Below are 24,785 nucleotides of genomic sequence, written 5' to 3'. Positions count from 1 at the left end.
GGGTCAGCTTCAAAAATGGCATGTTTTCATTTCTTTTGCCTTCAACTTGATCCTAAAGTAGATGCAACTGCATACTAACACAAAATAGGGTAAGACGCAACAAGTTTAACTCAAAAACATCACAAATAGACTAGAAATGGATGATATATATGTATAAATATATGAGTTATCACCATCCCTCACGAATTGTAGCTTTTGCTTACATCTTTGGACCAACATCATTGCATTCACAATATCTTGATCTTTTTTTTGTAATGCCTTTGACAAATCATTTGTGATTCCCAATATAAATCTCATCAAATATAAGTGAAACACAAAGTCAAAAGTTCGTATTTCTTTCAATAACCTATTTGCTTCACTTAAATTATCTTAGTTGACATCATCAAGATGTTAATTGTTTAAAAAACACTCTCTTCTAATTGGAAATTCATGATCATGGTTTCAGAGCATTCCCTTCTCAATGCTGGAGACTCATGCGCTTTCGTCTATGACGTTGGAGTATCGAAGTGAGTGTCGGAGGTACAGCACGGTGTAGTCTCTGACTGCAGTTGCTAGAGATGGAACAGGTGGCTCGACTCAGAACCAAGGGGTAGAGTTTGATCACTTGCTTCGCCTCGAGACAGGGTCGAGAGTTTTGAGGGCAAGGACCGTGTGGAAGCCAATATGTGATGGTTTTTTAAGCACACTGAAGATTCCAGCAACAAATGGATGTATGTACATAACGTATTGTGGAGAAAAATAATAATTGCTACTTGCACTTGATGGAACCCTAATATTATATGTAATTAGTTTCTAATTGTACTATGTTTTATTGAATAACTGCTACCCGCAGTCGCTTGTATCCTGATATATGTAACTGGTTTTAATAAGAGAGATTTAGTCATACGCTTTTCGAGTATTTTACTTAAAAATAAGCCAAGAGCATGTATAGAATGCATGCTAAATAATTTTCGAGATATTATTGCTTTATGTTGACGATATGGTTATTGCTGGGAATGATCTTATTGGAATTCAAGGTATTAAACTTCATCTCAGTAACTGCTTTGACATGAACGATCTTGGACCTTTGAGATATTTTCTTGACATTAAAATGGATTCCTCACCTGGTGGATATATTTTGTCTCAAGATAAGTATGCCTCTGACCTAATATCTCGAGTTGGTTTGACAGACAATAAAGTAGTTGATACACCGTTGGAATTAAACATCAAACTTCGACCGGCTGATGGTGAGCCCTTTTCTGATGCCACTCTTTATAAACAGCTTGTTGGAAGTCATATTTATTTGACCCATTATACGACCAGACATTAGCCATGCAATGTATATAGCAGGCTATTTTATGACTGCACCTTGTTCAATTCACTTCGCAGCAGTTCTTCGAATTATCAGATGTGTGCAAGATACTTTACACCAGGGATTTTTATTTTCATTGCTCTCTTGGAAAAGCAAAAAACAGGCAGTCGTGGCTTGCTCTAGTGTTGAAGCCGAGTATAGAGCTTTAGCAGATACTACCTCTGAGATTGTTTGGTTGCGATGGTTACTTGGAGATATGGGTATTAAACTTTCTTCACCAAGTCCTCTATTTTGTGATAATAAGAGCGCCATCCAGATCGCACATAATGCTGTCTTTCATGAGCGTACCAAACACATTAGGGGATCACTCTCTCGCTACACGAGGAGAGCCGTCATCTCCTCCTCGCCTTAACCACACTCGTTTTCATCCACGTTCAGCCGTCATCGCTGCTGTTATTCATCGCTGCTGTTATTCTTCCACGTCGAGTCGCTGCCGTCACTCCTCTCTTCGACTCTGGGATGCTAGCCTCATTGTTGTCTCTCTCATATCCTGGGAGTTGGTTTCGTCGTTCTCTTTCTCCTCGGTGCGTTGCCGTCTCTGATGGTTGCCTTGGTATGTTGGTTTCAGCAGCTGCAGCTGTCCTCTTGCTATTGTGCTAAAAGTCTCCAAGTCAACAACGATTATGGTGCAAGTTGCTTCGTTGGGGTCAGCAGCCACGGTGGAGGTGGCTTTCCTCACACCCCCTCCATCGTCCGATCTATGATCTCAAGGTGAAGAAGATAGAACGAGGAAAGGGAAGAAGGGGAGACCTAGAGGAAAAAAAGATGATGGAGAGGAGAGGTCGGCTAGGGTTATGAGAAATGGTTGAGTGTGTGTTACAAATGAATATAAAGAGTTGGGTCTGTTTTCAAGTAAAATAAAAATAAAAACAAATAAATGAGTTGGGCGTTGTGAGATTGTTAAGAAATGGAATTGGCCTTATTTACTTATTTGACTTTTGGAGTTGGGCTTTGTGGAGAGGTCTAACAATATATAAATAAATATTAAAATGATATATTTTTTAATTTGGCCAGGCCGATTTTTTGGGGTATAGAACCAGATCTGGAACCGGTTTGGTGTTTTGAATCGAGTTTGACTTTTTGATCAACACAGTTCTTTTCGATTTTTTTCTAACCCATTTTGGTTTGGTTGATCAGTTCTTCAGTTCCAATGCCCACCCGACTTGCGAGGTATAACTTTTGTTCATCAACCAACAAACTGGAGGAGAGCCTGGATTTTGAAGATATCATCCAACAGGAATTTTGTAGCAGTTTGTCTCAACAGCCGGCAACCAAAGTCAAAACAGCTGTGTGAAATTTTTTTTGGTCGAAAACAGCTGTGTGAAATGAGGGGTCACTATTCTCACATTTCCATGCTTGGGTTTCGTGTAAACAAGGCCCTTATCATGACTCACTCATGTGCTTTGCCTTCCAAATTTACAGTAGCTGGATGAAAAGCAGGTTTTCCAATTGAAGCAGCCCCAGGATTTTGAGACCAACGCTTAACAGTCATCATCGCTTAACAGTCATCATCGCCTAACAGTTCAACCAGATGCAGTCGAAGGAGTCAATCTGTTAGCATATGCAGAACATTATCATGCATAATGATTCAATCAAAACATGTAATAAATCTCTATGAAAATGCAGAGAGCATTTGAGTAAAGGGAGGTCAGATTTCTGTGTGTGAAAGAGAGAGAGCTTGGAGAAGAATGCTAGCTGTAAATCAGCTCAGCACCAAAAACATGCATATATTCTCTTACTGACAAAACCGTTAGGGAGGAGAAATATTCCCTATTACAACACAAAATCTAGCCATTCAATCATAACCCTATAAGATAATGACAAGTGGCAAATGCTATTACATTCTCTGCTGTACACTTGGACTATGATCCAAGGCAGCCTTCCTAACTAGAATAGAACCTTCCTATTCTAATTTCTTCACAGCAGCTACACCTATACACCAACACTCCCTTCTAGGTGTTGTGCTGAAATAACACCTAGAGCTTTCCTCAAATACTCAAATCTGTCTCTTGCTAAAGGCTTGGTGAAAATGTCAGCAAGTTGCACTTCTGTTTTGCAGTATAGCAAGTCAATCTCACCATTTTGTAGAGCATCTCTTATGAAGTAAAACCTGCGGTTGATGTGTCTGGTTTTGTGATGATGAACAGGATTCTTTGATATAGCAATAGCTGAAGTGTTGTCACACAACAACTGAGTTGGTTCTACCTGTTCCTCTCCAAAATCAGATAACACAAACCTCAGCCACATAGCCTGTGCAGTAGCTTCTGCTGCACTCATGTACTCAGCCTCTGCTGTTGACAGAGCAACACTACTTTGCTTGATTGAAGCCCAAGAAAATGCACCTGACCCCAAGTTGAAAGCATAGCCTGATGTGCTCCTCATGTCATCTTCACTTCCACTCCAATCACTATCACAATAGCCTATTAACACTGCTCCTTTTCCCTTATCATAGGCAATTCCATAGTTTATGGTGCCTTGAACATATCTCAGCACTCTCTTTGCTGTTCCCATGTGCTTCTTGGTTGGATTATGCATGAATCTAGCCAAGAGGCTTGCTGTAAACATGATATCTGGTCTGGTTGCAGTCAGATAGAGCAAGCTCCCCACCATTTGCCTATACAATGTCTCATCTGCTAGTTCACTTCCATCCACTTTTGACAACTTTTCATTCACTGCCAGAGGTGTTGCAACAGACTTGCAATCCTTGAGTCCAAATTTGTCAAGTAAGGTCTTTGCATACTTCTTTTGGTGGAGGAAGATGCAAGAATCAGTTTGTAGGACCCCAAGACCAAGGAAATGATGCAACAGCCCTAGGTCAGTCATCTCATATTGTCTCATCATATCATCTTTGAATGCAGCCATCATTTCTTTTGAGCTTCCTGTGTAGATAATATCATCTACATATAGAGACACAATGAGAATACCACTTGTAGACATCTTAGTGTACAAAGTAGCTTCACTTGGACTTCTATAAAAACCAGTCTTGATGAAATAAGAATTTATCTCATCATACCAAGCTCTTGGAGCTTGTTTCAAACCATATAAAGCCTTTTTCAGCTTATACACTTTATCTTCACTTCCTTGCATCACAAAACCAGATGGTTGATCTACATAAACTTCTTCATTTAGCACTCCATTAAGAAATGCAGACTTTACATCCAGTTGAAACATATTCCAGTTTCTCTGTGCAGCAACAGCCACCAAGGTTCTCACAGTATCAAGTCGAGCCACTGGTGCAAAGGTCTCATTGAAGTCAATTCCAGGCTTTTGAGAATATCCCTTTGCCACCAGCCGAGCCTTATTCTTCTGCACAGATCCATCTAGGTTCAATTTAGTCTTATAGATCCATTTGACTCCAATGATTGGTTTATCAAATGGTCTATTCACAAGCTCCCATGTATTGTTCTTCTCAATCATGGTGATTTCAGCTTCCATTGCTTTCTTCCAAGAGTCATCCTTTGCTGCCTCTTCAAAACTTTCTGGTTCTATAATGCACATGTTGCACTTTTCATAAATTTCTGCAATGCTCTTGTACTTGAGAGGAGTATGATCAACATCCTGTGATACTGCTTCCCTTTCTTGGTCACTGGTTTCAGTGTTTAAGCTAGGCATCTCATTCACTTCCAATTGTTCTTCAAATTCATAAGAACTCCCTTCTGCTCCTTGTTCTTCTTCTCTGATTTCAGTGAGCTGAATGTTCACACTAGTCTCCTTCTTTGTATTCCAATCCCAACACTCATTCTCACTAAATATCACATCTCTTGAAATGATAACCTTTTCAGTTTCAATATTGTACAGCCTGTATCCCTTTTCACAGCTGCCATACCCCAAGAAAATACACCTTTTGCTTGCCAAATCTAGCTTCTGTCTTTGCTGTTTTGGTACATGAGCATAACACAATGAACCAAATACCTTCAGATGCTTAATTCCTGGTTTCCTCCCACCATAAGCCTCAAATGGTGTCTTTTTGCTCAAGGCTTTAGTTGGACATCTATTCAAAATGTACACAGATGTGTTGACTGCCTTTGCCCAGAAATCAAGTGGAATTTTCTTTTCCAACAGCAAACATTTGGCCATTTCTACTATAGTTCTATTCTTCCTCTCTGCCACACCATTTTGCTGTGGTGTGTATGAGGTTGTGAGCTGCCTTTCAATGCCTGCATTATCACAGAACCTCTCAAACTCCACTGAAGTGTACTCTCCTCCTCTGTCACTTCTCAATTGTTTTAGTTTGTAGCCACTTTGCAATTCCACAGTGGCTTTGAACTTCTTAAACACACAAAGACCTTCTGACTTATGCCTTAAGAAATAGACCCAACACATCCTTGTGCAATCATCTATGAAAGTGAGAAAGAACCTATTTCCAGCTTTGGTAACTGTCTGCATAGGACCACAGATGTCACTGTGAATAAGTTCTAGTGGGGTTGATGCTCTAGAGATAGCTTCTCTTGGAAATGCTTCTCTACTCTGCTTGCCTAGAACACACCCCTCACATACCTGTCTATCTTCTTTAATTTCTGGCAGCCCTACTACCATATCTTGTTCTTTCAATAGTTTTAGACTACTCATATTGAGATGTCCAAACCTTCTATGCCAGAGATCAGTGGAATGGTCTACACTTGCTCTATAAGCAAAGTGCATTTCAGCTTGCAACTTCAAAGGAAAGCTTCTGTTTCCTTTCATCTGAACCTTTGCCACCAGATTTGTATGAGAGCTGTCATTGTAGATTTCCACCTTGTGATCACCAAATACCAAATAATAGCCATGTTCTATCATATGTCCTACACTGAGTAAGTTCTCTTTCAGTCCAGGTACAAGCATTATTTCTTTGATATGTCTCTTGCCTGCTTTGGTTTCAACCACAATAGTGCCTTTTCCAGTTACCTCTACAAGCTGTCCAGTTCCTATTTCAACCTTGGCAGTCACCTTTCTGTCAATATCCACCAACAAATCCTCTTTTCCTGTCATGTGATTACTACACCCACTGTCCAAATACCAGATCTCTTCATCCCTTGTTACACCAGCACCACTTACATTGCTAGCATAGAACATTGTTGGTGCAGCTTCCACTTGAGTAGCATAGTTGACCTGCTGTGGTGTTTTCTTGCTGTAGCAGTCTTTTGCAATGTGGCCAAGCTTATCAAAGTTATAACACTTTGGCTTGCCCTTGAATCGACATTCACCAAAATGTAGCTTACCACAGTGCTTGCAGGGAGTTTTAGTGCCTTCACTTGCCTTGTTATCCCACTTCTTGCCTTTGGATTTCCAATTCTTATTCTGCTTGCAGTTCTGTTCTCCAGTCTTAGTCTGTTTGGCATCTACACTAAGGCTAGCAAATGCCTTCTCTGTTCTGTTTTCAGAATGCCTATCTAAACGCAACTCAAAGCTCTTTAGTGAGGCTACAAACTCCTGCACCTCAATCTCATTTAGATCTCTAGAATGTTCAATAACTGAACAGATAGAGTCATAGGTAGATGGCAGACTAATAAGTAGTTTTTGAACAATTCTCTCCCTAGGCAATTCCTCCCCATAACTTCTCATTTGATTAATTAAATCAAATAGTTTAGTAACATAGACAGTTAAGGATTCATCATCCTTCATTCTTGTATATTCAAATTCTCTTCTAAGGCCTTGCAATTTAACACTCCTTACCTGCTTATCTCCATGGAATTCTTGCTGCAGAATACTCCATGCACCTTTTGATGTCTCTTCATGAGATATTCGTGGGAATATCTCCTCTGAAACTGCTCCTTGAATCAATCCAAGGGCCTTGGCATCCTTCATGAGTACCTCAGCAACCATGCCTTTCCCACTTGATTCTTCTCTCTCCTTTTTCTGATCATCAGATTCATCTGACTTCTTCATATCCATACCATCAAGTCCTTTGATCACAAAATCCCACAGTCCATGAGATTTGAAGATGGTCTTCATCCTAATGCTCCAGAAATCGTAGTTCTCACCATTGAAAATTGGTGCTCTCAACTCACCACCACTTGATCCAGCCATGTTAGACTTAGATCAACAGAACTCAAGCTCAGCTGCAGCTTCAATAGCTTAGCACAGAAAACGCCCAGTATTACAAGATCAAACCTGGCTCTGAGGCCATGTTAGCATATGCAGAACATTATCATGCATAACGATTCAATCAAAACATGTAATAAATCTCTATGAAAATGCAGAGAGCATTTGAGTAAAGGGAGGTCAGATTTCTGTGTGTGAAAGAGAGAGAGCTTGGAGAAGAATGCTAGCTGTAAATCAGCTCAGCACCAAAAACATGCATATATTCTCTTACTGACAAAACCGTTAGGGAGGAGAAATATTCCCTATTACAACACAAAATCTAGCCATTCAATCATAACCCTATAAGATAATGACAAGTGGCAAATGCTATTACATTCTCTGCTGTACACTTGGACTATGATCCAAGGCAGCCTTCCTAACTAGAATAGAACCTTCCTATTCTAATTCCATCACAGCAACTACACCTATACACCAACACAATCTCCTAAATCAATACACCTCAAGGAACCGAAAAGCCGGGTAAGAAAATCATCGAAAATAAATATTTAAATGAAAGCTGTAATTGGAGCAGCACCACAACGCCACTTATTCACAGGATTCCTCTAGTTATAGTTGCCATATAACCATTCAAACCAGCTGGAAGAACATGGTACCCGGTGAGAGAGAGAGAGATGGAAAATACAAATGAAAAATAAAATAAATTTGAACATGCAGATAAAAAAATATATCATCAGGAATAAAATAAATGAAATCAAGGTCCAGTTGGTTCTCTCGGAGACAGAGACAGAAGAGATCATATTCATCTCCACCTATACAAGATGTGCAATGATTTTTTCTGTCTCAATCTGTACAAGAGGACAAAAGGATCAAGGTTCTATTGATGAGTAGTTCCATTAACAAGAACAGATATATCTGCAGCCAATTACCTGGGATAGCTGCGCAGAGTCAACTGATTCAGGCAAAAGGAGCACCTGTAACAAAAAATGGACCCTATTATTCATCAAGATTGACCACATGGCGTATGGTCATTAAAGTATAAAGGCAAATTGGAACCTGTTTCTTGATAACGAGTGGCAAGAATTCAAACAACGCAGGTGCCTGAGGAGAAAGTTGAGAAGAAATCTTATCAGCAGTAACTTGCCTATGCAAACCCCGAATTTCCAGTAAGGAATAAGACTCCAGTATTAACATATGCATAAAGATAAACCAGAAATATAAAGAATAAGCAAAAATAAATAAAAAATGGTTTCCCATGGAAAGAAATTCCATCGCATCGCCTAATGCTTCTTGATTAAAGCAAAAACAAATGGAAACTTCATTGGAAACTTATCACTTTTGGGTGTGGAAGAGATGCAGAAAAAAGCTAAATCCGCATGAGTTACCTTCAAGAGGGCATACACTTCAGGAATGCTTTCAGTAAGTCCTTCTGGTAATAGGAGTTATATTTCTATGGTTGTTTGTATATTTTAGAGAAATGAGCAATGTTCAGAAAAGGAAGAGAAAGATGAGAAGAATGACTGTCTATATTTTTCACACACTATTTGCTTACATAGTGTACTCGGTAGTGAGGAGAGAGAAGAGATTCTTCTCTAACAGAATTGCAGCTGTCACCCTATGAGGTGTTTACACTTGTCATCCCAAAACTAAGCTAGAGAATCCACCTGGACTATGATCCAATGGTTCTAATTACATCACAAATGTAATAAACATAAAATGATAGTAATAGAGCTTGGTGACTTCAGCTTCAAGGAAAGCAGCTGCACTGCAGGATTACATTCCAACACTCCCTTCTAATCCTTTAGTTGTTTCACACCAAGCAGGCTTCTTAAACTAACGAAGCGATCCTTAGGCAGAGCCTTGATCAAAATATCAGCAATTTGATCTTCTGTCTTGCAGTAGATTAGTTCAATTTCTTTTGCTTGAATAGCTTCCCTGATGAAATGAAACTTCCGACTTATATGTCTAGTTTTCTGGTGATGAACTGGATTCCTTGCCATTGCACTAGCAGAGGTGTTATCACATAGGATTGGTGTACCTTCTACTTGTTCTTCACCAAAATCTTCAAGCACAAATCTTAGCCACTTAGCTTGTGAAGTTGCTTCTGCAGCACTCACATACTTAGCTTCTGCTGTGGACAAAGCAACTGTGTTTTGCTTGATAGAAGCCCAAGAGAACATGCCTGAGCCTAGTGTGAAAGCATATCCAGAGGTGCTTCGCATATCATCCTCACTTCCTGCCCAATCACTGTCACAGTACCCTATTAGAGTAGTTGTTTTCCCTTTCACAAACTCAATGCCAAAATCAAGTGTGCCTTGTATGTATCTCAAAACTCTTTTGGCAGTTCCCAAATGCTTCTTTGTGGGATTGTGCATGAACCTAGCAAGTAAGCTAGATGCAAACATTACATCTGGTCTTGTGGCAGTCAAGTAGAGCAAGCTCCCTACTATCTGTCTGAATTCACTTTCATTTGCTGCTTCACTTCCATCTTCTTTACATAATTTTTCATTCACCACAAGTGGAATTGCCACTGACTTGCAGTCCTTCATTCCAAACTTCTCAAGAAGTTTCATTGCATATTTCTTTTGGTGAATGAAGATGTGCCTATCTGTTTGAATCACTCCCATGCCAAGAAAGTGATGTAACAACCCCAAGTCTGTCATCTCATAGTGTTGCATCATATCTTGCTTAAACTTTTCAAGTAGTTTGGGACAACTACTAGTATATATAATGTCATCTACATAAAGTGAGACAATAATAAAACCTGCAGTGTCATTTGTTTTGACATAAAGAGTAGCTTCACTAGAGCTCTTTTTGAATCCTGCATTGTTGAAATAGGCATCTATTTCATCATACCAGGCCCTTGGAGCTTGTTTCAGTCCATATAGAGCCTTGTTCAACTTGTAAACTTTGGTTTCCTTATTCTTTTGGTCATATCCTTGTGGCTGTTCAACATAGACTTCCTCCTTTAGAATGCCATTGAGAAAGGCAGACTTCACATCCAATTGATACAAACTCCATTCCTTTTGTGCAGCAAGGGCAATCAAGGTTCTGATGGTATCTAGCCTTGCCACTGGGGCAAATGTTTCATTGTAATCGATCCCAGGCTTTTGTGAGTAGCCTTTAGCCACTAGTCTAGCTTTATTCTTCTGCATAGTGCCATCTAGATTAAGCTTGACCTTGTAGACCCACTTGACACCAATTACTGGTTTGTCAAATGGTCTGTCAACTAATTCCCATGTATTGTTCTTTTCAATCATCTCTAATTCAGCCTTCATTGCATGTCTCCATGATTCATCCAAATCAGCTTCTTCAAAACTGTCAGGTTCCACAATGCACATGTTACATTTTGCCATGATGTCACTAATACTCCTCCACTTATGAGGTGTGTGATCAAACACTTGAGACCTGTCAAGTATTTCCTCATCTTGAGGTACAGTTTCTTCTTCCACTTGCATTTGAGTATCCAAGATTTGAGTTGGTTCATCAACTACCATCTGTTCATGTTCTGCATTATCCTGGTTTTCCATTTGCATAGGCATTCTCAACTCTACATTACTAGTGTTTTCCCATTTCCACGAAGCAGTTTCATCAAAATATACATATCTAGACAAGATAATTTTTCTAGTTCTAGGATCATATAACCTGTACCCCTTTTCACAAAGTCCATAGCCAACAAGAATGCATTTGTGACTGTTTTCTTCCAGCTTGTGCCTTAGTGCCGAAGGAATGAGCACATGACATAAGGCTCCAAACACTTTCAAGTGTGCAATACCTGGCTTCCTTCCAGTGTATGCCTCAAATGGTGTCACTTCTTTAAGAGACTTAGAAGGACATCTGTTGAGTAAATATACTGCAATATTGACAGCTTCTGCCCAAAATTCATAAGGAAGCCCTTTTTCATGTAGCATAGACTTTGCCATCTCTATCACAGTCCTGTTCTTCCTCTCAGTTACTCCATTTTGCTGAGGGGAATATGCTACAGTCAGCTGCCTTTGTATTCCAGCTTCAAGCAGTACTCATGAAATTCATTTGACATGAATTCTCCACCTCTGTCACTTCTAAGAGATTTCACCTTATGTCCACTTTGCAGTTATGTCATAGCCTTGAACTTCTTGAAACATTCAAAGGCATTTGACTTATTTATGAGGAAATAGACCCAAGCCATTCTAGTACAATCGCCTATGAATAACAGGAAATATCTGTTTTCTGACATTGATGCAGTTTGCATTGGTTCACAGATGTCTGTGTGTACCAACTCTAGTGGAAACTGGGCTCTCCAAGTGGATTCTACAGGGAATGAGTCTCTATGTTGCTTTCCTAGCTGCAGCCTTCACAAACTTCAAAATCCTTTTCTAAACTGGGTAAGCCATGAACCATGCCTTGATTTGCAAGTAGTCTAATGCTTTGATCATTGAGATGCCCCAGTCTCTTGTGCCAAGTTTGCAAGCTGTGTGTCACACTAGCTTTTAACACCAACTGAGTAGCTGGCTCCATTATGAGAGGAAAGCACCTGTTGCTAGTCATTTGAACTTTAGCAATGGGATTTTGCAGTGACCAGTCATCAAAGATTGTCACCATTCCCTTTCCAAATATCAGGCAGTTTCCATGCTCCATCATCTGCCCAACACTGAGCAGATTCTCTTCTAATCCAGGCACCAACATCACTTCTTGAATGTGCTTTCTTCCTGCTTTGGTGTCTATCACAATTGTGCCTTTCCCTGCAACTTGAACTGTCTCTCCAGTCCCCATTTTCACTTTGGAATTTACATCCCTTCTAATATCTACCAATAGCCTTTCATCTCCAGTCATGTGGTTACTACAACCACTGTCAACATACCATGAATTGTTCAATTTCACATCTGTCACAACATTGCATGCATAAAACAGAGTTCCAGTTTCTTCAATCTGATTAGCATAATTCACCTTCTGTACAGATTGATTCCCATGGCAGTCTCTGAGTATGTGTCCAAACTTTCCACACCCTGCGCATTTTGGTTTTCCCTCATACCAACACTTGCCATAGTGTAGTTTTTCACAGTACTTGCAGGGTGTTTTGGTTCCTTCATTTGATGCATTTGATTTAGGATTAGAATTGGACTTGTTACTCCAATTCTTTCCATTAGACTTCCAGTTCTTCTGAGATTTGTGATTTCCAGAAGAACTTCCACTCTTAGAGCTTTTACTCTCTATGTTCAAGCTAGTAAAAGTCTTTTCTGTGGAGTTTTCAGTATGCCTATCCAATCTGAGCTCAAAGCTCTTCAGAGATGCAACCACTTCTTGAATTTCAAGAGAGTCAAGGTCCTTGGAATGCTCAATCACAGAGCATATAGAATCATATGATTTAGGCAAACTAATCAGCAATTTCTGCACAACTCTTTCTCTAGGCAGCTCTTCACCATAAGTTTTCATTTGATTAATTAAATCAAATAGTTTAGCAGTGTAAACAGACAATGGTTCACTATCCTTCGTACGAGTATATTCAAACTCTCTACGTAAACCTTGCAGCTTAACACTTCGTACCTGTTTATCGCCTCTAAACTCCTGCTTTAGAATATCCCATGCACCCTTTGAGGTTTCTTCATTCACTATTTTGGGGAAGATTTGGTCTGAGACTGCACTTTGGATCAATCTAAGTGCACGAGCATCCTTCATCAAGATCTCAGCCATCGTAGACTTCTCCACTTCAGCAACCTTAGATCCTTCCTCTTTTTCCTTTCCCTGCTTTGGATCATAAACATCAAAACCATTTTCAACCAAATCCCATAACCCATGAGATTTCAAAATAGTTTTCATGCGAATGCTCCAAAACTCATAGTTTTCTCCATTGAAAACTGGCGTGCGAAGCTCAGCAGTGCATGACCCTGCCATATTAGACTTTGGATTCAAACAGATACGCCTCTTGGAATATTGAGTGAGCTCGATTTCAGCTCAAACAATCACCAGCTTTCGATTTGCACAGATTCACGCCCAGCAATCAATCGAACCTGGCTCGGAGGCCATGTTAGATTTCTATGGTTGTTTGTATATTTTAGAGAAATGAGCAATGTTCAGAAAAGAAAGAGAAAGATGAGAAGAATGACTGTCTATATTTTTCACACACTATTTGCTTACATAGTGTACTCGGTAGTGAGGAGAGAGAAGAGATTCTTCTCTAACAGAATTGAAGCTGTCACCCTATGAGGTGTTTACACTTGTCATCCCAAAACTAAGCTAGAGAATCCACCCGGACTATGATTCAATGGTTCTAATTACATCACCAATGTAATAAACATAAAACATAAAATGATAGTAATAGAGCTTGGTGACTTCAGCTTCAAGGAAAGCAGCTGCACTGCAGGATTACATTCCAACAATGACACCATAAACCTTCAGAACCACCTGTTAACAGATGACATGTGAAGGTTTATTTCTTTGTAAACATCTATAAGATGTGTGCTTATTTATGGGTTTACAGATCCCAGCTACATTGTGGGAGAGACTAAGTTGGAGCTTACAGATTTCAAGTATGATTGCGTAGGTTACTTGGTGTTCTTAGACAGAAAAGATTCTCCTAGTGATTCGCAGGAAAGATTCTTCATCATGCTCAGACTCATTCTCCTACTCATAAAACCAGCAGAAGCAAACCAAATCAATCAACCAAATACAAAACATTCTAAAAAACCAAGCATATATTATATAGTAATGGATAGAAGGTTGGATGATGCCAGTATTAAACGACGCCATCAATGATTTATTAAAAAAAGAAAAAAGAAAAGGAAAGATAACAATGTTGGGGCAGATTCACTCTTCCTTGAAATCTCACCTTTCTAACTGTGTAACAAGTTAATAATCAATTTTGGAACCTTTACATTATCTACCTGAGGTCTAGAACTACTAAACAAAACTATAAAAAAAAATATTAACAAGCAAAATGGTTTTAGCCAGAATAATTTGAAAATGATTAGATTTCTTTTTTGTAAGAATGGAATTTTCGATGAAGATAACAAATTATAGTTATTATCCTACTCTTCGAAAAAAGTAATAAATTACCCAAACATTTTGAAATGCTTGAATTGCTCGTGTAAGTGAACATAGATACAATTCCAATTTTCTTTCCAGGAACTTAAATAAAACAAGTAGAGCAGGACAAGACTGATCAGCGAAGATTATGGTACACCACTAATTTGAAGATAACCAAGAATTGATAGTGATAATCACCCATTCTCGGTCTTCCCTGCGGATATAGTTCTTACTCAAAGCTTCCCAAATTTTGGTCTCATACAGTTGCATCGAAAAATCTTTCCATCTCCAAAGGAGTTAGAACATTTTCTAACTTGAGTCTGAAAAAATAAATAAATAAATAAATAGACATCCAAAAGCAGGTAAACAATGTAATCTAAGAGGAGCTGCAGAAGTAGAACCAAATAAATCACAGAAGGAGAGAGGAAATAAAAAAGGAACAAGCTTTATCATACCCTCCAGAGTAATTTAATATTAGAATGAGTTTTTGGACCACTAATCCAGCGCTGCAACTATGGCTACCTGGAGAGAGACAGAGACAGAGATTGGCAGCTTGAGATGAATTTGGGGCCTCTTGGGTTCGTCAGAGAAGAGAGAAGAGAAGTGAGAGATAGGGCTCCATTTCAGAGCATAAAAAATGACGGTGGAAAAAAAGTTACAGGTGCAGTATTTCTAGAGGCCATTTAACCAAAAGTTATAGAGGGAGGGTCATTTTTCCAAAAGTATACAAGCTAAGGTCAAAGTCACCAATTTCCCTACAATTAAACATGATGATCATCTTTGGGATAATTGGCACCAAAGGGTTGGTATCAAAATTGTGTTATTTTAATCAAATTTTACCAATAATTTTTACAAGAACATGAACCATCTACGAAACAATGGAATCTGTTATTATCCCGAAGAATTATCTGTCTCTCTGTAATCTTGGAGATGAGCTTGATGGCCTCATGGCAATCGCCGCATACACGAAGGTTCTTCACAACTCGAATTGTATCTTTAGGAGCAGTGCTGATCAGACCAAATGCAATAGCCAACTTCTCACTATGACAACCAAGGAAATGCTCCTTCTCCTCCTCTTCTATGTCAAACAACACAAAGTTTGTGGTTGGAACATAACCTGCTGCTCTCAGTTCCTTAGCCAACTCATCGAGCTTTGTGTATATCTTCTCTGACAATGCGTGGGACTTGTCTCCAACAAGGAATTCGTGAACAACCCCATTCACTTCGATCCAACTGCAACCGGGGATTTTCTTCATCCCTTGCTCATTCATTCTTGACCTAGTGTATGCTGCCTCATCCCATTTTTGACTTGCAGAGTAAATGTTTGACAGGAGAACATAGTGTGCTGAGTTCCATGGTTCTAACTCAATGAGTTGTTTCAGTACGAGTTCAGCAAATTGGATATGTGCGTGTAGCCTACATCCACCCAACAACGCTCCCCAAACGACGGAATTAGCCTTCATTGGCATAGTTTTGATTAAGTTATAAGCTTCATCCAAGAAACCAGCACGGCCAAGAAGATCCACCATGCATCCATAATGCTCAATTGTAGGAGTCAAGGAAAAAACACTACTTATGTTGTTGAAATACCTCCGGCCCTCATCAACAAGACCAGCATGAGAACACCCACAAAGTAGGCCCATGAATGTGTTCCCATCAGCTCGAATCCCATTCTTCTCAACTTGTCCGAAGAGTCCGAAAACAGCTTTGACATGTCCATTCATAGCAAGCCCAGACATTGTTGCATTCCAAACCACATGATCCCTTTTCTTCATCGCTTTAAAGACTTCCCAAGCTTGAACCATGCTCCCACATTTGGCATACATATCAATCAAAGCTGTACCAAGAACAGGGTTCATAAAAAATTCATGTCTATCTATCAAACTGCTAGCCCAGTCCCCTAGTTCTAGTGCTCCTAATCTCGCACAAGCAGAAAGAAACCCAACCATCGCATAGCAATCTGGTTTCAAATTTTCCTTCTGCATTTGAAAGAATAGGTCTATGGCTTCTTTTGGAAGCCCATTTGATGCATATCCCGTAATCATGCTACTCCAAGATACTATATCCTTCTCATGCATTCCATCGAAGGCACCCCGCGCTTTCACCATTTGTCCACACTTAGCATACAAATCAACTAGAGAGGTGGCCACAAACACATTCTTTCCCATGCCAATCTTGGTTATGTATCTATCTATCCACTCCCCACTGCTTAAATCCCCTAACCTACCACACGCGGATAGAACCCGAACAACGCTAAAACTATCAGGAGTTAAACCCATCTCCAACAACCTCCGAAATGTATCAATAGCTTCTTTATACTGACCAGCTCCAATGTACCCACAAATGATGGCAGTCCAAGAAACCACATTCTTGTCAGGAATATCATTGAAAACTTTATGGGCATGTTCCAAATACCCACACTTTGCATACAAGCACAGTAAACTAGTTGTTGATGCTCAAAATGGCCCGGCCAATATTGAGTCCAACTTAGTGATGAGGTGTGATGGATGATGGATGAAGATGAGGACCTTCACCAAGTGTGTGAGGATTTGGGCAAACGATAAACATATAGAAGACAAGATATACGTGGTTCACCCGAATGATGGGCTACGTCCACGGAGAAGGGTGTTCTCATTATGATAATGTTTGTTTACATTTGTACAAGGGGATTAGACCCAAATATAGAGATAACAAGTGAGAAGCTCAGCCTAGAGATGGATCCAGAAGAGAGAGTACTCAAGAGCCAGTCCCCTTCTAAGGAAAGAGTAGTCTTCTTTTATAGGTGAGGGGGAGTCTCCATCTCTTGTAGTTTTCCGATGTGGGACTCCTCTTGCTTTGCTTAGAGTTGTGATTTGTGATGATGCTTCTTTGGCTAAGGTGATGACCTCTCAAAGCATGGCACTCGAATGATCTAGCCTAGCTAGTTGCTCGGTCAGTTATGGTACAAACAGTAGTCCCCCAAGTTCTCGAGTAAGAAGGTACTTCTTGGTTGGGGACTTGTAATTTTAAGTGCATTGGCCGAGCAACACCATAGTTCATCTTCCAAGCTGTATAGTGCACTGCCCATAGTCCCCTAAGTCCCCGGGCAAGAAGGACATTTGGAAGGGAGAGAACTTGGCACGAGGGTGCCGAAGGCAAAGGGGATGCCGAAGGCACAAAGCTTGCATGTCACAAGGCAATGTGCCTAGGCACGAGGGTGCCGAAGGCATAAGAATTGCATGTCGCAAGGCAATGGGCCTAGGCACGAGGGTGCCGAAGGTAATGTGGCTAGGCATGGGGGTGCCGAAGGCCCAAAGCTTGCATGTCGCAAGGCAATGTGGCTAGGCACGAGGGTGCCGAAGGTAATGTGGCTAGACACGGGGGTGCCGAAGGCACAAAGCTTGCATGTCGCAAGGCAATGTGGCTAGGCACGAGGGTGCCGAAGGTAATGTGGCTAGGCACGGGGGTGCCGAAGGTAATGTGGCTAGGCAGGGGGGGCCGAAGGTCCAAAGCTTGCATGTCGCAAGGCCATGTGGCTAGGCACGAGGGTGCCGAAGGTAATGTGGCTAGGCACGGGGGTGCCGAAGGCCTAAAGCTTGCATGTCGCAAGGCAATGTGGCTAGGCACGAGGGTGCCGAAGGTAATGTGGCTAAGCACGGGGGTGCCGAAGGCCCAAAGCTTGCATGTCGCAAGGCAATGTGGCTAGGCATGAGGGTGCCGAAGGTAATGTGGCTAGGCACGGGGGTGCCGAAGGCCCAAAGCTTGCATGTCGCAAGGCAATGTGGCTAGGCACGAGGGTGCCGAAGGTCCAAAGCTTGCATGTCGCAAGGCAATGTGGCTAGGAACGAGGGTGCCGAAGGTAATGTTGCTAGGCACGGGGGTGCCGAAGGCCCAAAGCTTGCATGTCGCAAGGCAATGTGGCTAGGCACGAGGGTGCCGAAGGTAATGTGGCTAGGCACAGGGGTGCCGAAGGCCCAAAGCTTGTATGTCGCAAGGCAATGTGGCTAGGCACAAGGGTGCCGAAGGTAATGTGGCTAGGCACGGGGGTGCCGAAGGCCCAAAGCTTGCATGTCGCAAGGCAATGTGGCTAGGCACGAGGGTGCCGAAGGCATAAGACTTGCATGTTGCAAGACATTAGACCTAGGTACGGGGGCACCGAAAGCAAAGGGGATGCGAAGGCACAAAGCTTGCATGTCGCAAGGCAATGTGCCTAGGCACGAGGGTGCCGAAGGCATAAGAATTGCATATCGCAAGGCGATGGGCCTAGGCACGAGGGTGCCGAAGGCATAAGAATTGCATGATGCAAGACATTTGGGCATTCTTCATGTCTTTGGAGCTGGGCCTTCCAAGCTTCGGCATGGCCTGGTCCTTGGAGCTGGGCCTTCGAGGGAGCCGGGTCTTTTGAAAAAATTTTGGACTCCACAATTCCTACATGGCCCTTGCCGTTCGGCAAGGGTCTAGCTCCATATATATATATATATACATATTTTGAGCTTCAGGAGTTAGGCCTTCGAGGGAGCCGGGTCTTTTGCAAAGTGCCTAGAGTTGGGCCCGAGCTGGGCTGCGGCAAGACGGAGAATTGGAGCTGTGATCTTCCGTGAGCCTTCCTCCAATTTATCCACGGCCCTTGCCATTCGGCAAGGGTGGCTGGTGATCAACCTTCGACAGGTCTAAGTAGGAAAAGGTCGGGGATTTCTTGGGTGGCTTGAGCATGGAGATGGCGGTCTCTCAATGCTCTTGGGTGGCTTGAGCAAATGGGTGTCATTTAGTGTTTTGACTTTTCATCCCATATTGGGACCTGGGCTTGTTTTATCAGCATAGTGCCGATCGGCAAGAAGTGTTTGGGAAGATCTCGCTCGGGAGGGTGGTCACGGCTTTGAGCTGAAGCACGGGTATGTCACCGACTGATGGCAAATGAGCTGGGCCTTTGTGGGTCGTCAGAGCTGTGCCATTGAAGATTCGGCAAGGCTCCCAAGTGTCTGAGAAGAGTTGCGTTTTTGGCAAGGTGCCCAGGATCCTGCCATTTCGAAAAGAGGCTTGAGCTCTTGGGCTTTTGGCAATCTTGGAGCCGGCCCAATCGAAAGTTTGTCAAGGCAAGTGGTGCGGCAAGGATTGGAGCTTGGGCCCGCCTCTTTTTCTTCAATCCTTGGAGCTGGGCTTGCGTTGGAGCTATGCTTAACGAGTTGGCAATGTTGGTGAGCCTCCTTTTCCTTCTGCAAGTTGCTTGCTGTTCGGCAAGAATAGGCCGAGAAAAATTTTGATTTTGGTGGTTTTGAGTTGTCACCAAGGTTTCGGCAAAGGAGAGTTGTTGGAGCTGGTTCGGTATAATCCAGTCGGTGGGTTGACTGGTGTCTTTTTGTCGGTGAATCATGAGTCCCTACGTTCGACAAGCTTAGGCTGCGAGAGCGGATTTAGCAAGTACTTAGGTGAGTTCGCTTCGGATTCAGCAAGTGCTGGGGGTTTTTTGGCCAGGTTCGGAGCTGGGGCCTTTTCCCGTGCTTTTCCGGCTTCAGTAGAGAGCTAGTTGGGGCGGAGCATAAGCTTTTTGGGGCTGAACAGCCTTGCCGTTCGGTGAGGGTGTTGGGTAGATTTTTTCAGAAAAAGCTGCCGATCGGCAAGGAGGAGCAAGTTCAATTTGGCTTGTGAGTGAAGAGGCTGCTGCCTTTGGACGACCCTTCGGCAAGAGCACGACGTAAGCATTTTGTGAAGCCCCCTTAACTTCTTGCTCCACCCTTGTCGTTCGGCAAGAGTGGCTTGGTCAAATTGTTCAAGGCTCTTCCTGTTCAGCAACTTGTGAATCGAAAGAATTTTGGAGGCCTCTGAAAGTATGTTGTCTTCGGCAAGAGTGTCTTGGTAAGAACCAATTTTTGTGAGCCCCCATTTGATTCTGCATGGTGCTTACCATTCTGGAGGGGTTTCTTTTGGAGCCGTGATTTCGAGGTTTGGCTTGTGACCTTTAAATTTCTGCTTTTGTCTTCGGCAGCCTTGAGCTTTGAATTGGAGCTGGGCCTTGTAAAGGTAAGGAGGATTAAGTTTGTGAGCCTCCCAAATGTCTTTCATGAGCCTTGTCGTTGGCTAGCTTGAAATGACGCGATTAGTCCTTTAAAAAATATAGGTTTTTGTTGTGATGGGTGCCGTTCGGCAGGATTCGTGAAGGAGAAAATGTTGTTGCACATGACTTCCGTAAGTGGCCCCTAATTTGAACACAAGCCTTGCCCTTGGTAAGGGTCTGGTCTTCCGTTGCTTCATATCACGAGCTTGCCGTTGCAGCGCCACTTGGATATGTCAATTTGAAGTCCATGATCATGATCTTTCGAAGAGGCATGACAGAAGAAGTGTCCGAGAAAGCTGATAACAAAGAGAAAGCTGATGGACCAAAGCAAGCCTGGTTCTGTGATATCACTAATATCTGTGGATTGCTGGGCAATGAGGAACTGGGTCCAGCCCTTGAGTGCCGTTGAATTTGAAGCTGCTGAAGCCCCTTTTTTTTTTTTTTTGTTTTTTTTTTTTTTTGAAGCTGAGGTGCTGTTCCTTTGTTTGAGCACGGATTTTGACAAGTTTATAACTAGTGAAGTAGTTGACGCTTGCCTTCCCATTGGGTGTCTTGATAAGTTTAGTGGCTGGGTGCTGTATGGCTTGGCCATTTAAATTGCTCCAGGCTTTCAGCTAGTTGTCTTCAATCATGCAAACAATAATAACCACGTAAGCCATGCAAACAAATATAACCATGCGAGCCATGCGAGCAATAATAACCACGTGGGCTTCCTATTGGATTGAAATGGTGGTTGGCCTCCTTTTGCCATGCAAGGTGGGTGTTTTGTTGAATTGCTAAATAGCAATTGAATATAAGCGAACCACGTATCCTGCACTTGGATTGGCATGTTCATCTTCCTGAGCATTGGGTACCCAATATGCTGCCGAGGAATGTCGAATGGTAGGGCCATGTAGAATATATTTCTTCAAGGAGGTGCCCAACGGTAAGGACTCATGATCTGAAGGTGACTGGCGTTCAACACGCCATTTTCTCTTTGGAATGAATTATGTGGGCTTCCCTTTGGACTTGGAATGAAGGTGCGGGTCTCTTCGGCAACGATTTAGATGTGGTCATTCCGGCTATTTGTGAAAATAGACATGTGGGTGTCTTGGGTCATTATTTCTCTAAGTGTTGAACGGTAGCTCATGAAAAATAAGAAGGTGGAGATGTCTTTATTTGGCCAATCGGTTGGCTTGAAGGATGAGGTGCCGAACGTAACTGTGAGTCTCGCAACCTTTGCGTTGATGATGAAGTGCCTCTAGGGTGACTTGAGTAATTATTCAGTCTATGGGTGCCGAACGGCAGCTTTGGTTTCCACTAGCATTTAAAGGGAGCATGACGCAGGACGGTAGCTAGGTGCCATCAGAGATTTCTGCAGAGATACCTTCTGTTTCATATTTGCCAAATGGCCTGAAGCAATGTTTTTTTGCCACCCCACTTCAAGTGCATGTGCCTTTCTGGGGCCACGTTCGGAGGCTGGTCAATTGGCCTAGAGATGGTGATCTTTCAAGGCTCTTGGGTGCCTCGAGCAATATCCTGGATTGGTGAACCGATCAATGGTTTGGACAAAGACCAACCATGAGTCAGGAGACTTGGGAGCTTCTGGAGCTGCTCCTAGAATTGTTGATCTGAAGCTTCCCAAAAAAGAAAGAAGACAAATTATGGTTGTTGGTTATCAACAACATTATTCCTCAAATAATAATAAACAATAAGCAATTAGTCATGTTGCTTATCATTTGCAGATTATTCACGTGGCCTAGCCTTGGATTTCTTCATCCCAGTGGTGGTCCACTCCTTCCAATATTAAATAAGGTAGCCAGTGATGAAATAAAGTCCCCTGGTATAAAATAGTGGCTTCCTCTTTTACCCATGCAAGCCATGCAAGCCATGCAAGAGAGGGTGCAGAAAGCGTCATTCACGTTGGAGAGGCCGAGTGCTGAAAGCATCGCACGTGCCGAGTAATGCCGAGGTGTCGAACATATCGCTCGCACCGAATGACGACGAGGTGCCGAACGGTAACAACATATTGCTAAAGGATGTACTGCCAAAGGGTGCTGAATGACACTTTATTTTATGACAGTGGGTGGTGTTCAACACTTGCAATTGGCTCTTTGAGGTGAACCACGTGAACTTCCATTTGCATTGAAATGGTGGCTTGCTCTCTGGCCATGCAAACCATGCAAAGTAATATCCTTGGTTGGCATCTTCCCAATTGAAATTCTTCAAGGTGATCTAACGGTAGGCTGCTTCAGCAAATACATGTCTTCGGCATATTGGTGCCTCGAGATCTCATGGTGGCTTCGGCACGTATTGTGTTAAACGATAAGCTTAAAAGGTGATGATTGAAAAGGTGCCAAAGAGCACTGAAGGAAGGGAGAACGACAAAGGCTTCTTGTGTCGATTCCCACAGACGGCGCCAAACTGTTGATGCTCAAAATGGCCCGGCCAATATTGAGTCCAACTTAGTGATGAGGTGTGATGGATGATGGATGAAGATGAGGACCTTCACCAAGTGTGTGAGGATTTGGGCAAACGGTAAACATATAGAAGACAAGATATACGTGGTTCACCCGAATGATGGGCTACGTCCACGGAGAAGGGTGTTCTCATTATGATAATGTTTGTTTACATTTGTACAAAGGGATTAGACCCAAATATAGAGATAACAAGTGAGAAGCTCAGCCTAGAGATGGATCCAGAAGAGAGAGTACTCAAGAGCCAGTCCCTTCTAAGGAAAGAGTAGTCTTCTTTTATAGGTGAGGGGGAGTCTCCATCTCTTATAGTTTTCCGATGTGGGACTCCTCTTCCTTTGCTTAGAGTTGTGATTTGTGGTGATGCTTCTTTGGCTAAGGTGATGACCTCTAAAAGCATGGCACTCGAATGATCTAGCCTAGCTAGTTGCTCGGTCAGTTATGGTACAAACACTAGTCTTAACATAGACATCAAAATCGAACCCCGTTTTCACCACAAGGGTATGAATGTTCAAGCCGAAATAAAAATCTGAACGCCTGGCACAAGCTTTTAAAACAAAAGGGAAGGTGAAACGATTGGGCAAGAACCCCTTTGTCCGCATAGAACTATAGAATTGGATAGCCCCGTCAAAGCAGTCGGCAGAAACTAGGCCACGGATCATGGTGTTCCAAAGAAAAATATTGGGTTGTGTGGTTTGGTGAAAGATGAGGCAAGAGTAGTTCGCGTGCCCAAAATCGAAGCCAGAGCGCAAGACCATGTTGAGAAGATAGTGGTCTTGGTCGAGACCAAGGCGGAGGAGCCGAGCGTGGGCATGCTTGAGGTGCTTGAAGGACTTGAAGCCTTGAAGTAGGCATTGCGTGGTCTCCAAAGCTTTCGAAAGTACAAGGGAGACTCTGATGGGCAAGATTTTCATAACATGTCTTCAACTGTTGAGAAGTTTGCATGTCAATGACTCAATGGTCATCTTATATGTGCAATTTTGGTCATGTTCATGAATTGCCTCTAGATCCAACAGTCAGAAAAGAGTTGTTCCAAACTAGAGCACCAGAATTTGTGGTCCATAATGGGGAATTAAAAGCACTTGAAGGGTGGTGCTGCATCATATACAACAAAAACGAAACAAGACCATGATGAGCTAAAAGAAGAACAAAGACAAAATTTACAGCTACGCTGAATGACCAATCTAATTGAACACATAACAATAAGAATCTGCTAGCTTGCTGAGAAACTAAAGATAAACTCATCAAGAAGTCAAAACTTAAATCAATCAAATTAAAGGCATCATAAGATAAACAAATACAAGGAAATGAGTACCTTGTAAGGATCAGAGAGAGAGAGAGAGAGAGAGAAGAAGAAGAAGAAGGGAGTTTGATAGGCAGGTGAGAGAACAGAACTAAGCCACTATTTTTTTCTAGAAGAGACGAAATTTTATTGCATAAGACAATTAAAGTAGGGGTGTTCGAGATGACCACAACAGATAAACAGAAAACATAAAAACAAACATCGTGAGCAAAGCAGACCCCTAAGACGCCTAACCGGGAAAACCTGTATGGACTGTCTTATCCTGAAAAGCTAGTGAATGGCAGCTTTCCAGTCAAGGCCCACAGCTTTGGAATCATGTGGCAAACGACAATCGAAGACTGAAATGTAAATTTGGGGATTCTATAAATAGACGGGGGTGGGTTGTAGGTCGTAGGGGTGGGCGCGGTCCGGTTCGGTCCGGTTCACACCTCAAACCGGAACCGAAACCGGTACTATTTAACCGGTCCGGTTCGGTTCGGTTTAGGCAAAAAAAATTTCAAAAACCGGCCGGTTCGGTTCTGACCGGTTCCGGTTTTGAACCGGATTATTAATTTTTTATTAATTTAATTTTTTTTGAAAAAAAAATTATTTTTTTAATTTTTTTTATATAAAAATTATAATAAATAA

General features: G+C 42.1%; 1 protein-coding gene across 2 annotated transcripts; it reads right to left on the bottom strand.

The window, feature by feature from the left end:
- Positions 1–14,397: 14,397 nt before the first annotated feature.
- Positions 14,398–24,503, bottom strand: LOC117623818 (putative pentatricopeptide repeat-containing protein At3g08820). 2 transcript variants are annotated; one of them, XR_004585231.1, is made up of 4 exons: positions 24,171–24,503; positions 23,314–23,950; positions 14,827–16,818; positions 14,398–14,691 (listed from the first exon to the last, which is right to left on the bottom strand). XR_004585231.1 is itself a non-coding variant. In XM_034354812.1 (2 exons), exons 1-2 carry the CDS (start codon positions 23,767–23,769, stop codon positions 15,208–15,210), a joined length of 2,067 nt encoding a protein of 688 aa, XP_034210703.1. In that variant the 5' UTR covers positions 23,770–24,102; the 3' UTR covers positions 15,175–15,207. The 2 variants fall into 2 exon arrangements, 1 of the variants encoding a protein (XP_034210703.1); XM_034354812.1 differs by lacking the exons at positions 14,398–14,691; positions 24,171–24,503 and having other exon boundaries at positions 15,175–16,818; positions 23,314–24,102.
- Positions 24,504–24,785: the final 282 nt, after the last annotated feature.

Source organism: Prunus dulcis, chromosome 4 (genome assembly GCF_902201215.1).
Source record: "Prunus dulcis chromosome 4, ALMONDv2, whole genome shotgun sequence".
Taxonomy (NCBI): Eukaryota; Viridiplantae; Streptophyta; class Magnoliopsida; order Rosales; family Rosaceae; genus Prunus; species Prunus dulcis.
The sequence above is the reverse complement of the archived record's forward strand: the minus strand, read 5'-3'. Positions and strand labels throughout refer to the sequence as shown.